Source organism: Gracilinanus agilis, chromosome 1 (assembly GCF_016433145.1).
Source record: "Gracilinanus agilis isolate LMUSP501 chromosome 1, AgileGrace, whole genome shotgun sequence".
In the NCBI taxonomy this organism is placed as follows: domain Eukaryota; kingdom Metazoa; phylum Chordata; class Mammalia; order Didelphimorphia; family Didelphidae; genus Gracilinanus; species Gracilinanus agilis.
In genome coordinates this window covers 604,318,345-604,332,654 of record NC_058130.1, presented here as the reverse complement: position 1 = coordinate 604,332,654, position 14,310 = coordinate 604,318,345, and the positions used below count along the sequence as shown (strand labels likewise).

The following is a 14,310-nucleotide window of genomic DNA, read 5'->3' as shown; positions in this document are numbered from 1 at the left end:
GAAAAAAAGTATAGTGTGATATCAATGTTTTCTTTCTCCCATCTGGTATAAAAATGTTTAAATCAGAGGGCTTTAGTTGTAAGTTAATCTCATACTGGACTGACTGGTGTTTGATATATAAATGCTGGGTTTATAGTGATAATGATTGACTTTTTCATATCAAGTTCAACAATAAGGGCAGCTACATGGATAAGTGAATAGAGAGCCAGGACTAGAAATGGATGGACCTGGATTCAAATCTGACATCATGGTAAAAAATTGGAAAATGAGGAAATGATCCTCAATTGGGGAATAGCTGAAAAATCGAGGTATATGATGGTGATGGAATGCTAATGTGCTATAAGAAATGATGAGCTGCTTGATTTCTATATGAACTGGAAAGACCTCCAAGAACTGATGCGGAATGAAATGAGCAGAACCAGGAGAATATTATACACAGAAAGTGAAGCATTGTGGAACAATCAAATGTAATCAATCAACTTTGCTACTAATAGCAATGTGATGATCCAGGACAATCCTGAGGGACTTATGAAAAAGAATGCTGTTTACCTCTAGAGAAAAAACTGTGGGAGTAGAAACATAAAAGAAAAACACATGATTTATCACTAGGTTATATGGGTATATGATTTAGGGTTACAGTTTTTAAAAGATTACCATATTACAAATATGAATAATATGGAAATTGGTTTTGAGTAATAAGACCTGTATAAAGCAGTGGAATTGCTTGACAGCTCTGGGAGAGGGGAGGGAAGAGGGGAGAGAGAGTCCATGGAAACATGTAAAAATAGTCTAAAAAATTAAATAAATAAACAAATCTGACCTCAGACACTTCCTAACAGTGTGACCCTGGGTAAGTCACTTACCCTTACCAACTGCCTAGCCATGACCAATCTTCTGCCTTGGAACTGATACTTAGTACCAACTAAAAGAAGGAAGATGAGGGTTTAAAAAAAAGGTCAGCACTAAAAAGAGAACTAAAGAAGTGGGTAAGAGGGATCAGGAGCTCTGGAAGTCTAAAATAACCTTGGGAATAGCTGAATAAGACTGAGCATTCGGTGAGCCTTGAGAATGTTCTGTGATAGGTCTACCACGTATAAATCATCAGCAGTTCACTACATCTCACAGGCCATCTGGATTCCTCTTTTCCTTGCATATATTTTAATTATGTTTACATAGGTACATATTCTTTCCCCTAACAGAATGTAGGCTGCCTATGGAAAAAGACATTCAGAGTTTTGGGGGGTTTTTTTGTATCCCCAACAGCCATCCCAGTGCCTGGCACATAGCAAGCCCTTAAGAAATGTTTGCTGACTGAGGCTTCAGGGATAAAGTTTGAATTACACTATACCCAGGGGGTTTTGATCTGAATCTAGAAATTTGATTTTTTTTTAACCCTTACCTTCTCTCTGAGGTTCCAAGACAGAAGAGCCATAAGGGCTAGGCAATGGGGATTTGAGTGACTTGCCCAGGTCATACAGTTTGAAATATCTGAGGCCAAATTTGAACCCAGGACCTTCCATATTCAGGCCTGGTTCTCTATTCCCTGAGCCACCTAGCTGCCCCAGTAAACTTGACTTTTTAAAACTATTTTAATAATTGTGCTCCGATATAATTAGTTTCCTTTGTAATCCTATATATTTTATTTTATGCATTTCAAACCATTATTCTAAGATGGGTTCCATAGCTTTCACCAGCCTGTCAAAGGGGTCTTACAATGCAAAAAGAAAAAAAAAGGTTAAAACCGTTGGACTACAGATTTTAATCAAAAGATGTGAAAAATTACAGCAAGGAAGGAGCTGGGTAGATTGAATGCCAGGCTTAGAGATGGGAAGACCTGGGTTCAAGTTTGACCTTAGATCCTTCAAGTGAACTACCAGTGTAATCCTGGGCAAGTCACTTGACCCCCATTGCCTAGCCCTTACCACTCTTCTGCCTCAGAACAATACACAGTATTGATTCCAAGATGGAAGATAAGGTGTTTTTTTTTAAAAAGACAAAAAAAAAAATTACAGCAGCTGAAAGCATCTGTCCCTGCAGCATGTGAATTCAATAAAGATCTATGATTTTTTTAAGCATGTGAATTCCATCCATCAATGCAGATCACAACCAGTAAGTTAGTAAGTAAGTCTTAGAGAGCTGTCTGAATCTCAGAAAGGTCAAGTGACTCAATTGGCTAATAAGTGTCAGCTAGAAGGTAGCTAAGTTACAGGGTGGGTTGTACAATGGGTTTGGAGTCAGCAAGCCCTGAATTCAAGGTTTAGCTCAGTGACTTATTCGCTAAGTACTCCCTGGCAACTCACTTAACCCCTTATGCTTTGGTTTACTCACATGTAAAACGAAGGCAATGACCTTGATGGCTATAAGGTACCTTCCAATTCTAAATCTATGATCTGATGAGTTCAGGTCTTTCTGCTTCAAAGTCAGTACTCCATTCACTGTGCCAAACTGTCTCTGTTATCAACACTATAATCAATGAATGTTATAGAGCAAATAGAATATTTTTAAAATTTTACTTTGAAGTATTAGTAGTCTTTTGGTATTTTATTATTTTACCTTTAAGTACCAACTTAAGTGACTTTGATCTGATGTGCCCTAGAACCAAGATTATACAGATCAAAAGAACAACCATTTCAAAATCTTGCAAAATGCCATTGGGAACACGGAACTAAATTCCTCAAGTAAATTTCAACAACAGACATCTGAGAGGGCTGGAAGAGTGCATGAAAATATTTAGCCTTAAATAATATCCCCTGAAGAAAATGCTTTTGAATCTTATCAGAGTTAAGCAGTGATAATAATTCAAAGTTAAAAACAAACTAAATACTGTCTTCTTACTCTGGAAAATATTAAAAATCCTTTCAAAATTCCAGCTTTTCATTCTTTCATCTTTAGGCTCCTCTTAATATGTTTCTGAGTGGTTTACAAATTTCAGTGTGTATATCAAAAAATCATAACCAAAAAAAGACAACTTGACTAAATCCTTAATAACATGCCCAAGAGATCTAATTTTGAAGAACAGGCACTACAACTGACAGTCATATCCTGGCATTTAGTGGCCCTCAACTACTCCCCCTAGTGAGTATGCAATCTAAGCTGAAAGAGAAGGGAAAAAATCATTTATGTATTTGTGAGAGAATTATATTTGAAGGGTCAAAGAAAAAAACCTCCCCCATTATTCCCTCACCTGACTTCTTTTTTCTTACCACAGAGGGGAAAAGAAAAAAAAAAAAACAACACACTAACCTTAAAAAGACTTTCTGAATAAATATGGACACAAATATTGAGGGAAAGATTAATCTGTGTTCCCATTACAATTTAATTACTAAAGACTTCCACAATTGTGCCTCTACTCTAGTAGAAAATTAGTGCACAATGCTTTTGTTACTTAAGGGCTTTAGTTTGTGATTGTGATTTAGTCCAAGATTGATCCTGATTGTTTATAAGTGGCAGGGGAATGGCCAAGAGCAAAACTGAATGGCAAAGCAAAGCAACCACCAACCAAAGGAAAGGAAGGACTTCGAGGCAACTTTCCAGATTCTAGCTGGTACATGCGCAGGTAGATGTCCACCTGGGGAGTGGAATCACTGACAAAACGAATGACTTTCAGTGCGTGCAGGATATCTGTGTACTGTTCCTTCCGGTACATCATCACCTGAGCATGAGATTCATAGTGAGGAGGCAGGATCCCTAGGAAAGAGGAGAAAGCAGGGCACTGAGCTGGTGGCACTAATCCCGATCCTTCTTATCTAATAAAGGGATGCCTAGGAGAAGAAACCCACAAAATCAAAAACAAAGCCTAGTGTGGTCCATACAAAGAACTTACAACTGCATTTAATAATCATAGGGACTCACTCTTAGGAAGTCACCTCTCAGAGCCCATTCTTTACTTTCTTAAAGTACCACAGCATTCATTTTAATTAGTTAATTACTTAATTCCCATTGCTAGTATTGCTTGAAACTGATAGCAAAAAGAAATGAGATCACATGCAAGCTCCATGAAGGCAAGAATTGTCTTTTGCAATGTTGATGCTAAGTACAGTGCCTGCTACATAGTAGGCACTTAATAAATGTTGATTGATTGACATAGTAATAGAATAATACATTTAGGCCTGGAAGGGGCTTTCAAGGTTGTCTAGTGCAATCTCCTCACTTAACAGGTGAGAAATCTGAAGCACTGATAGGTCCAAGTGGTTTGCTGAAGGTCCACAGGTCAAAAGGAGTAGAGCTGGCTTCAAACTCAGGTCCTTTGACTACAAATATAGCACTCTTTCCATTCAATAAATTAACTTAATTTATTTTCAATTAATTAATTGATTTATGTATATTTATATATATTTACATATAAAATAAATTTATATAATAAATCTGATTAATTAATTATTTAAAATTTAATTAAGCACTCACTATAGGTGATGTGTACTGCGTAGCAGGGATATAAAATAAAAAACAAAGTAGTCTTTATTCCCAAAGATCTCATGGGATATAACATGTAAACAAATGAGTGTAGTCAGAATAATTTGAGGAGGCAAGAGAAAGCATCAACAGCTAGAAGGGTTAGGAAAGGCTTCCTATAAGAGGTGAGCCTTGAAAAAAGCTAGATTCCAAGAGGTGATGGGAAAGTGTGTCCCAAACATGCAGTAAGACTTTGAAGAGGCTTGAAGGAATAGAATGTTGAGTCGGGGTACCCAAAGAAGCCTGGTGTAGATTGAAGGTTGAGTGTTTCAAAGAAGGTGATAAGCCTGGAAAGGGAAGCTGATACCAAATTATAAAGGACTTTAAATGCCAAGTGCGGAATCTATTTGTTATCCTAAAGGCAATGGGGAGCTACTGAAGATTCTTAGTCATGAGAGTGTAACAGTCAGGTTTCTGCATTAGGAAGTTTATGTTTGCAGTTAGGTGGAAAATTAATTGGAAAGGAGAGATTAGAAGCCAATCCAATTTTTGGTTGTTCATTCATTTCAGTCACGTCTGACTCTTCATGACCTCATTTGAAGTTTTCTTGACAAAGATACTAGAATGGTTTGTCTTTCCTTCTCCAGCTCATTTTTATAGATAAGAACTGAGGCAAATAAGGTTAAAGAACTTTCCCAGGGTCACACATTTAGTCTGAGTCCAGATTTGAACTCAGGTATTCCTGACTCCAGGCCTAACTTCATTTTGTCCACTGTGCCACCTATAGCTGTCAACAGATCCAGTTAGAAGACAATAATCTAGGCAAGCAGGGTTGAACTTTGGTGGTAGCTGATTGAGTGGAGAAAAGGGGAATAGATAAGAGACACGTTTGTTGTGGGAGCAACAATAAGACAGCATTTGATTAGATCTGTAAAGGAGAGAGGAGACCAAGAGGACTCTAAACTCATAGACTTTCCCTCACTCTACAGATCTAATCAGATGCTAAATCTTATCTGAATGTTGAGAGAAAGACCCAGTCTAAGTATTTTAAATGCATGAGCATGGGATTCTGTACTATTTTCACCAATTTTCCTTCTGGTCTTTTCTTTACATATCTTAATCTTTGAAAGAGGTGATCTATACTTCTTTCCCTCGGAATAACATCCAAGCATTTCTTTTCAAATACTGAGCACAGAAAATCCATGGCAGTATCATAAGAAATAATAAATATGAAGATTTCAGAGAAAGGCAGGAAGGCTTGTATGAACTGATACAGAATAAAGAAAGTTAAATTAAGGGAAGAATATAGATGACACAGTAAAAGACACTCTCAGTTCAATTGCAATGATCAATCCTGATCTCAGAGAAGATATTATGAAAACACATTTTCCACTAGCACATTAATGTGCCATTGGTGGAGCTATGAATTGGTCCAAACATTCTAGAACGGTGATGGGCAAACTTCTTAAAGAGGGGGCCAAAGGAAAGGAAATGCTCATCTGTCAGTCTGTTGCTAAGGCAGTTCTTTCGAAGTTTCATTAAATTGTATCCTACTCAGTGTATTCATCAGATTAGGAATAATGTCATCTGGCAGGATAGAACATTTCAGAGGGTGGCATGTGGCCCGTGGACTGTAGTTAGCCCATCACTGTTCTAGAAAACAATTCATAATTATGCTATGAAAGTGAATAAAATGGCCTTGCCCTTTTATAAGGAGATCCCACTGCTTGCAATGTACCCCAAGGAGAATGATTTTTTAAATGGTCTCAAATAGCAAAATATTTATAGAAATGCCAGGTTCTTTGGATAACCAAAAAGTTACCCTTTGAAGAAAGAGTCAAGAGTCTGTGTGATTGGAAAATATTGAGACATCTCTCCATGGATGACATAAAACACCTGATGATGTTTCTACCCTAAAGCTTTTACTTTCTAAATGTGTTCATAAATTAGACTTGGGAAGGGGTATTTCTTTCAGCTTTGTAAGTATTTGATTTTATGACAGAAAATGAGGGTCCCAATCTCTCTGGTCTCTCACTAGACTCTGGGCATGCATAGTTTCATCCATCATTGAGTCTGAATTAGTAGCCACAGTGTATTTTTCTGAAATGAATTACCACTTGACCCAGAAACCTACTAAGGATGTCTGTCACTCAACAAAACTTCTGCTATTGCTTGTCATTCACAAAGATGTCATTTACCCAACATTCCTGAGTAACTAAATCTCATAAGGATTCTTCTTTCAAAGGCCTGACAAAATAAAAACTGAACCTTTCCTGTTTTAACACTCTCTACCAGATTCCAAAAGACCAAAAGACCAAATCTTCATGCTTCCTCCAAGATTTTCCAGTATCTCCACCAATTCTTTCATCTTCTTCAAAGAGCTCCAATGTCATTAACTTACTCTTACAAAAAAAAAAGGAGGGGTGTCTGTTATAGAAGTTCTAAGAGTGGTAAAATCCAAAGGGGCACAACTTGGCCTGAGCACAGTGGAAATAATGATGGTTTTGGAAACCAGTACACCTGGGCCTGATCTTGGGTCTTCTTACATAATTGAATTAGTTTAACTTATTAAATTAATCCATTAAATTATTTAACTTAAATTTATTTAACTTCTCTCATCTCAAGATCTATCTATCATCTCCAGATAATCTGATAAAAACAGCTTAGTTGATAAGTAAGTAAAGGACATGGAAGATCTTTTAGCTCATGCTTCCAGCTCTGTCTCTTGCAGCATGGAGTTTATTATATATACTTCAAGACTCGTTTCACACACAAAAGGACCCCGCTGAAAATGCGTTTGCACAGAAACACAAATTATGTCATATCAAAGCACAATAAAGTTATAGTTTTACAAATAATTTTCCCAAGAACATAATGCTGGATGAGAAAAAGTCTCAAAGTTGAAAATGAGCCTCACTTTATCTAGAAGTTATTTTGCCTGAGCCAGCCACTCCGTGACCTTGGGATGCCTGGAGCAGTTAGAGACATATACCCATAGCTGCAGCTTTACTCTGCTGAGTGAAAAAAGGCTGTTAACTCATTAAGTGCTAGTTTACTAAGAACTTAAAGTTTTCCTAGAGGTTATGTTTTTCAATAAGAAAAGGTGGTGGATCATAAAAGGGGTCAAAAGAGGAGTCTTAATAGCTCCCAACATTCTCTGAGTCTCAATTCCTCATTTGTAAAATAATATAGATGGATGAACTAGATGGCCTTTGATGTTCCTTCTAGCTCAGAACCTATAAGTCTACTCTTTATTTATATTTTTATGAAAGAACCCTTCTTCCACAGGAAATAGGTCTACCTTGCCATTTGGTCACTGATGACCAGTTACACTACTAGTGTACTACATTGTTAGACCAGTGTGGGATCATTACTCAAAAGCACTTTGGAGATCAACAATACTCACAATATTCAGGCAAGGAAACATTCCTCTCACTAAGGAAAAAACTGTATCTGCCAGCTCCCTAAAGACTGACTCCAAGCAACCCCTGGTACCTAATGGGGTGGCTCAAATATCCTGCAACTTGAACATGACCTCCCAAGCACAAAGTGGAACATTAGCCATCTGAATATTCTTTCTGTCCTCTAAGATGTCAAATTATGGGGGCAGCCAGGTGGCTTAGTGGATAGAGAGCCCAGCCTAAAGATGGGAAGTTCTGGCCTTAAGACAGACCCTGGGCAAGTCACTTAATATCTATTGCCTAGGCCTTATCACTCTTCTGCCTTGGAATCAATACACAGTATTGATTCTAAGACAGGAGGTAAGGTGTGAGTGTGTGTGTGTTGTTTTTTAAAGATGTCAAGTTATCCCGATAACCAATAACTCCCAAGGTTAAGACTCTTGTAGCACTTTAAAAACCTACCTAAAAGCACCTTCCACACGAGGCCTCGGTACATAGATGGGAGAGGGAACCGCTGACTAAATGTGCAAAGTTTCTCAATGTCTAGAGGAGGAGAAAAACAAGAAAGAATTAGAATGAGACTTATGAGGCTGATAATAGGATTAAAGAAGTTACTCTTTGGAACAACTGAAAATATAATGACCCATTTCCTCAGAAAAAGAATTCTTATTTAGCCAGCCAGGGTTGGAATAGGAATTTTTGTACCCTCAGCACATATCACAGTGCCTTCAAATTTAACTGTGTGTACACATTCAGAAAAGACAAAGACCCCAGGAAGCCCACCTCCATCCCCAAAGGAATCAGTCCACTTGGTAGCTTCCTCTATAAATTTAATTATTAATTAATTAATTGTTCTTGATAATTAGTTGATAAGGTCAATTAATTCTTCAAATATAGCATCCAAGGAGGCTGATTATTTAGGGGTAGGACTGGGGGGGGGGTAACACTTAGATAACAGATTTATGCTTTTGTAAATTAAAAGAAGGCTTGATGTCACCTCCATCCTCACTCCCACCCCCAAAAATACTCGTGTTCAAAGTACTAGTTAAAACTAGCATTCTTGGGAATGACTGATGCCAGGTCTTTTCTATTCCTTAAAGATTTGACTTCTCTAAATTGCTTGAACTTCCCAAATGAAGAGAAGCATAAGGATCATCTGGTCCAACTACTTGGTTTTTATAGGATAGGAGACTGAAGTCACAGAGAGAAGTGAATTGGTCATGGTAACACAACATGGTAACAACATGGTAACATCATTCAACTCTTACTGAATTTAAGGATGAGCTAAGATTAAATGGAGTCCATATCTCAACCTCATGGACTATTAGATAAGACACCTTAGGGGCCACCTGGTTTAACCTCCTCATTTTACAGAGGAAAAAAACAAGAGTTCCAAAATTCATGTCAGAGAATGGACTAGATCTAATTCAGCCCATCACACTTTTAGCCAAAGTGTTGAAATGTGGCCTCACTCATGAAGACAAAGGAAAGGGAACCAGCTCTTCCCAAGTAGCAACTCCTGGTCTCAAAACTTAGGACAAGTAGCTAGAGAGGGAAGGTAGCGTCCTCGGTCCTACTAGATGAAACATGGCCCCCATGATCACTGTCTGTCCCTGCTTCTCTTCAATTGTAAAGGATCCATAAAGCAGTTTAGGAGGTCAAAGCCTAAAGGAATAGATAAAGTCTAGGGATAGGAAGGAGAGGTATTCCCAGGAAGGATTGGCCCTCCATCACCTCTCACAGGCTGGCTCTGCTATGTTTGATGTGCTCCCCTACCCCAACACACAGCCCCTTTGTCAAGATGATAAAAGGCATGAAGAACTCTTAGACCTGGGAAAACAATTTCCCCTACTTAGAGAGCAAACTGGCCCTTAAAGAGACCAGGGATTCCTGAAATTTACCTCCCTGGCAGACCATGACATTTTCAACTGAGCCCTGCTGACCAACTCTCAGGTTCTAGGCTATCAGAAAGTTTGAAAAACTGGAGGATAGCATGCACTCAGGAGTTCACAGCTGCAAAGGGCTAAGTCAATCAGTTATCCTCAGGAAATTAATGTAATAAGTCCTCAGGAATGGGAAAGGGCAGTGATTCCCAAAGTGGGCTCCACTGCCCCCTGGTGGGTGCTGCAGCGATCCAGGGAAGCGGTGACGGCCAGAGGTGCATTTGGGGGTGGTGAATAACTGTAAGGGGGCGGTGATAGTATGTGACAGGGGGCACTAAGTAATATTTTTTCTGGAAAGGGGGCAGTAGGCCAAAAAAGTTTGGGAACCACTGGGAAAGGGGCACCCACTAGGTTTCCTAAAGATGGGCAAATCAAAGCAAGTTGGAAAACAGAGGAGGTCAAAAGTCCTATGCAAATCAGCGTAGAATTTGGCCCATAAGAAAGCCCTGCACTTCTGGCCATGGAGACCCAGTCCAAAAAGAAACAAATAAATAGATAAGTAAAAGTACATGTCTAGCTGCAATGGTAATAGATACATGAGATAAATGATAAATGAAAACAATATATAATAGGCTGGCAAAAAAGAATAACAGTTTCAAATTCTTAAAAGTTCCTTTGAAAAAATATAATTTTATACTCTGCTTCAAAGTAAGAATAAAAACAAACGTTCAATCATTTAAAGTTCCCCTACCAGGTATAAACCTTTAGCTATTTTTTTACCTTAAAAACATATCAAGTGGCAATTATAACCAGATCTTTTTAAAGTTTATCATAGGATAGTTTATCTTCATTCATTTGAATCATCCTTTGAAAACCAACCTAGAGGATCATCTTTGAGGAGTATTTCCAATGATTTCTTTTCTTCAACACCCCGAAATCCAACTTTTTCATAATATACTGAACGAAAGTTTCTTTGAGAGTCTTCAGCCATGTTTTACTGTGGAGAGAGAGAGAGAGAGTGTGTGTGTGTGAGAGAGAGAGAGAGAGAGACAGGGAGGGAGAGAGAGACAGGGAGGGAGAGGGAAAGAAGAGTAGACAGAAGCATTAGAAAAGAAAAATCAAAAGAAGGGAAAGTAAGGAGAATGAAAATTGTTGTTAATTAAATTCATCTTCACAATCAAATTGATGTCATAATAATACACCTGTGCTTGTAAAAGAGATTTGTGAAAAGCTCCTTTCTTTGTATTGTACAAATACAATAATATCTCACTTCAATAGAACTCAGCTATCTAGCAGCAGAATAGCCTCAAACCAGGAGGTGATTAAAGCATTAAGGCCTCTTGTTTTATACATAGATATACATACACACACACAAATATATATGTATATAATTGTGTGTGTATACATATTAGTATTAAATCTTGTTTTTCAATAACAAATCTGGCCTAGATGAAACCTCAGTGTGATAATAACTATGTGTTAAAAAGATATTAAAGTAACAAAAGTGGGAGCAAAAGTGAAGAATGGTAAAAGAAAAAAAGTATTTTAAATGTCTAAAAGATTTTTCCTAGTAGATGTAGTTTAAAATAGTAATATTTTATAAAAATTTTCATTATATAATAAATAGCCTATATATGAAAAAATAGCTTTTTCTCCTTATAAAGAGTAAATATATTAAGGCAATGTCAATAGGAGAGATAATGAAGTAAGTCTGTTTACTACTACTTTACTCATAATTTTAATAGAAATATGGTTTCCAAACTCACCAAAAATTAAAAGGGGATAGGCTGCTTATAGGCAAGTTCAATGTGAGCAGCAAGCAATGACAGCTGGCTGGAAAGGGAAGAAACAGAAAAATTGGAAAAAGTTGACTTGTAAATTATAAAAAGTCTAAAAAGTAGTCTGAGTTATATGAGTCAATGTCCCTGGGGATAATCATTTATCACTGTGTCTCAATATAATATATAGAGTAATTCTTCACTGTGGTATAATAGATAGAGCATTGGACTTCGATTCAGGAAAATGGTTTCAAATCTTGCCTTGGATATTTATTAGCTATATGTTCCTGGACAAGTCACTTAATTTGTCTCAGACTCAGTTTCCTCATCTATAAAATGAGAGTATTATACTTGATGGCCTCTAAGATCCCTTCCAGTGCTTAATCTATGGGCCTGTGTTTTACTAGAGTACAAAAATGGCATTCATGATAACTGATTGACACGCAAAAAATATGTTAAATTATGTTCAGCATATAATTTTTAATGATGGAATATACAATTAATTTTTGAAAGATTTCTTCAAAAATAGGTATGATATAGTTTTGATGTCTAAAGGTATAAAACTTCTCAGCTTTCCAGAAAACCTGGTTACCTCGAATAGTTTGTTTCCTCCCTTCCTACAAAAATCCAGGGGTACCTCCTCCATGAATTATCCCCTGATCTGCCATTCTCCAACCAAAAGTGATTCCATTTTCCTCAGATCTCTCAAACATTTCACCCTTACACTTTTCATCAGTCTCTCTCCCTTCCATCATAATCAGTTGGATACATTTCTACCCTCTCTCACCCCTTACCCTATAAACTCCTTGAAAGTAATATGCATCTATCATTGTTCTTCAAGCACCTATAGCATCCTGCTCTTATTTTAATAAATGGCATTAAATAAATATCTGCCACTTTGAACTGAACTTGCATGTTATGGACAACCAGGGTTTTACCTATTCTTCAGAATTTAGTTTATAAATAACTTATTTTTAAAGGATTTTTAAAGGAATATTAAGTTTTAAAGGAATATAAGTTTTCAGCAAGAAAAAAAGACTGATGGGCCAAAGAATTCCAAAAGACAAAACTTAATGAGAAAAAAAAAAGCCACTGTTAGTAATATATTTAAAGGAAGCTATATATTTAAAGGGGACTCTAAAGGATATGCCCCTTATTCTCAGAGCATCACTCATAGCCAAATTTAGTGAGAATATTTGGATTCCAGGTAAGGTTCTGTTACTTGCTACCTATGAGAACAGGAGAAAATCATTTAACCTCTGCAGGAGGTTTTTCCTTCTTTGATAGATGCAAATGGTATAACTAAAAGACTGAGGGAAAGACTGAGGGTCTCTAAGATCCCTTAACAGTCTAAATTTTATGATCAATATATTTCAAGATTAACTGCAATGATAAAATCTGGTCTGTAAGACATACAGCACTGAGGATTTTTCTTATGGTAAGTCCAAATGTGCAACAGTAATATCAACCTGTCCAATTTTGGATTTGGAATTGGGGAATCCGAGTTCAAATCCTCATTCTGCCACTAATAATCTGTGTGGTTCTGAGCAAATCATTCAATCTCTCCGAGTCTGTTTCCTCTAACTCTAAAATCAGAGGGTTGGATTAAATGACCTTGAAGGTCCTTTCCACCTCCAAATCAATAATCCTATGAATTTTAAAGCCCAAATCCCGTCCCCAAAGGCATTTCCTTGGGGCCCTGGCCTCCTCAGTTTAAAGTGTCACCTAATTTAGACATGGAGATCAAATTAACGAGAAGGTATCTTATATTAATGAGTATCTTGAAGACTTTCCCAGAGTTATACTTAACTGGCTTCCATTGCCGGCTGAACTCAGTCCGCAGGCAATCAGTCTAAAACGATAACTAAACAATGACTCTGGAGACCTTGGGATATCCCGGAGAGATTTCACTTAGTATCCGGCGCGACTAGAAACCCAGAAGAAAGGGACTGGGTGGGAAGAAAGGAAGGCAATAAACAGGAAATGAAGGACAGGGCGCAGAGGCAGGGAAACAGGTAGGAAAGGGGAGTCTTAAGACGCGCTCGGATTTCAGAGGCTCCATCCTTCATCTAGGGGAGGAGAGGGACAGGGATGCAGGCGCGGAGGGGACAGCTCCCTAGGGGCTTGGTCACCTGTGGATAGGAGCGGCCCGGGGAAGCCAAGAAAGCCGAGAAGCAGGAGCAGCAGCAGCAGGACCAGCTGGGGGAAGTGACGGCAGCTCCGGGGGCTGGCCGGAGTGCAGGAGGCGGGTTAGGGGAGGGAGACGACAGAGTCAGGTCCGCCCCTCTCCTCCCAGCCCCGCCCAGCCAGGGATGGATGAATGTGTTGGGCACTGGGAGCGACCTTCTGGACTGGCTTGCCCTAGCTGCGAGTTATACCCTTCCTGGCGTGCTCTCTGTCCTTGAATGGAGATGGAGAAAAGTAGGGCCAACTAAGCTCCAGCTAGCCTCCCCCGATCCCCGCTACCAGCTCCAGCCCTGGTCCTTACGGGAACCGCCGAATTTCCACTTCCAGCTCTTGCTCCCTCGAGAGGCGTCCTCAGGGCTTGGGGTCTGAAATGCTGGATGGTCCTAGCGCAGGCATCTATCTGAGGCTTTGCATACACCCTCTGCCTTTGTCTTTGAACCTCCAGCCAGACACCACAGACAGTGGCGAGACATCGTGGGCAGGGATAAAAGTTAACAATTTCGTCGCTTGGACTTCATCTCAAAATCTTGGAAAGTGAGGAAGGGGGTAGGGGGATTGGGGACGAGGAAAAGGATGACATTAATATCATTCCTAAATTATGGAGCGAGGAGTGTCACTTTCCTTATCTGCAGAATAGAAATGAAATACCTGCATTGCCTCTCTCCTAGA

General features: G+C 38.6%; 1 protein-coding gene across 2 annotated transcripts in view; it reads right to left on the bottom strand.

The window, feature by feature from the left end:
- The window catches only part of LOC123231834 (TBC1 domain family member 7), a 28,451-nt gene extending 14,788 nt beyond the window's left edge, over nucleotides 1–13,663 (bottom strand). Inside the window, exons 1-5 of one of the 2 annotated variants that reach the window (XM_044658142.1) lie at nucleotides 13,587–13,663; nucleotides 11,443–11,509; nucleotides 10,556–10,673; nucleotides 8,256–8,336; nucleotides 3,500–3,687 (exon numbers count right to left, since the gene is read on the bottom strand). In XM_044658142.1, the coding sequence (XP_044514077.1) occupies nucleotides 3,500–3,687; nucleotides 8,256–8,336; nucleotides 10,556–10,667 (381 nt within the window). In that variant the 5' untranslated portion in view covers nucleotides 10,668–10,673; nucleotides 11,443–11,509; nucleotides 13,587–13,663. Of the gene's footprint in view, nucleotides 1–3,499; nucleotides 3,688–8,255; nucleotides 8,337–10,555; nucleotides 10,674–11,442; nucleotides 11,685–13,586 lie in introns of those variants that run through there. The other variant, XM_044658143.1, reaches the window with a different exon arrangement.
- Between the last annotated feature and the right edge of the window lie 647 nt (nucleotides 13,664–14,310).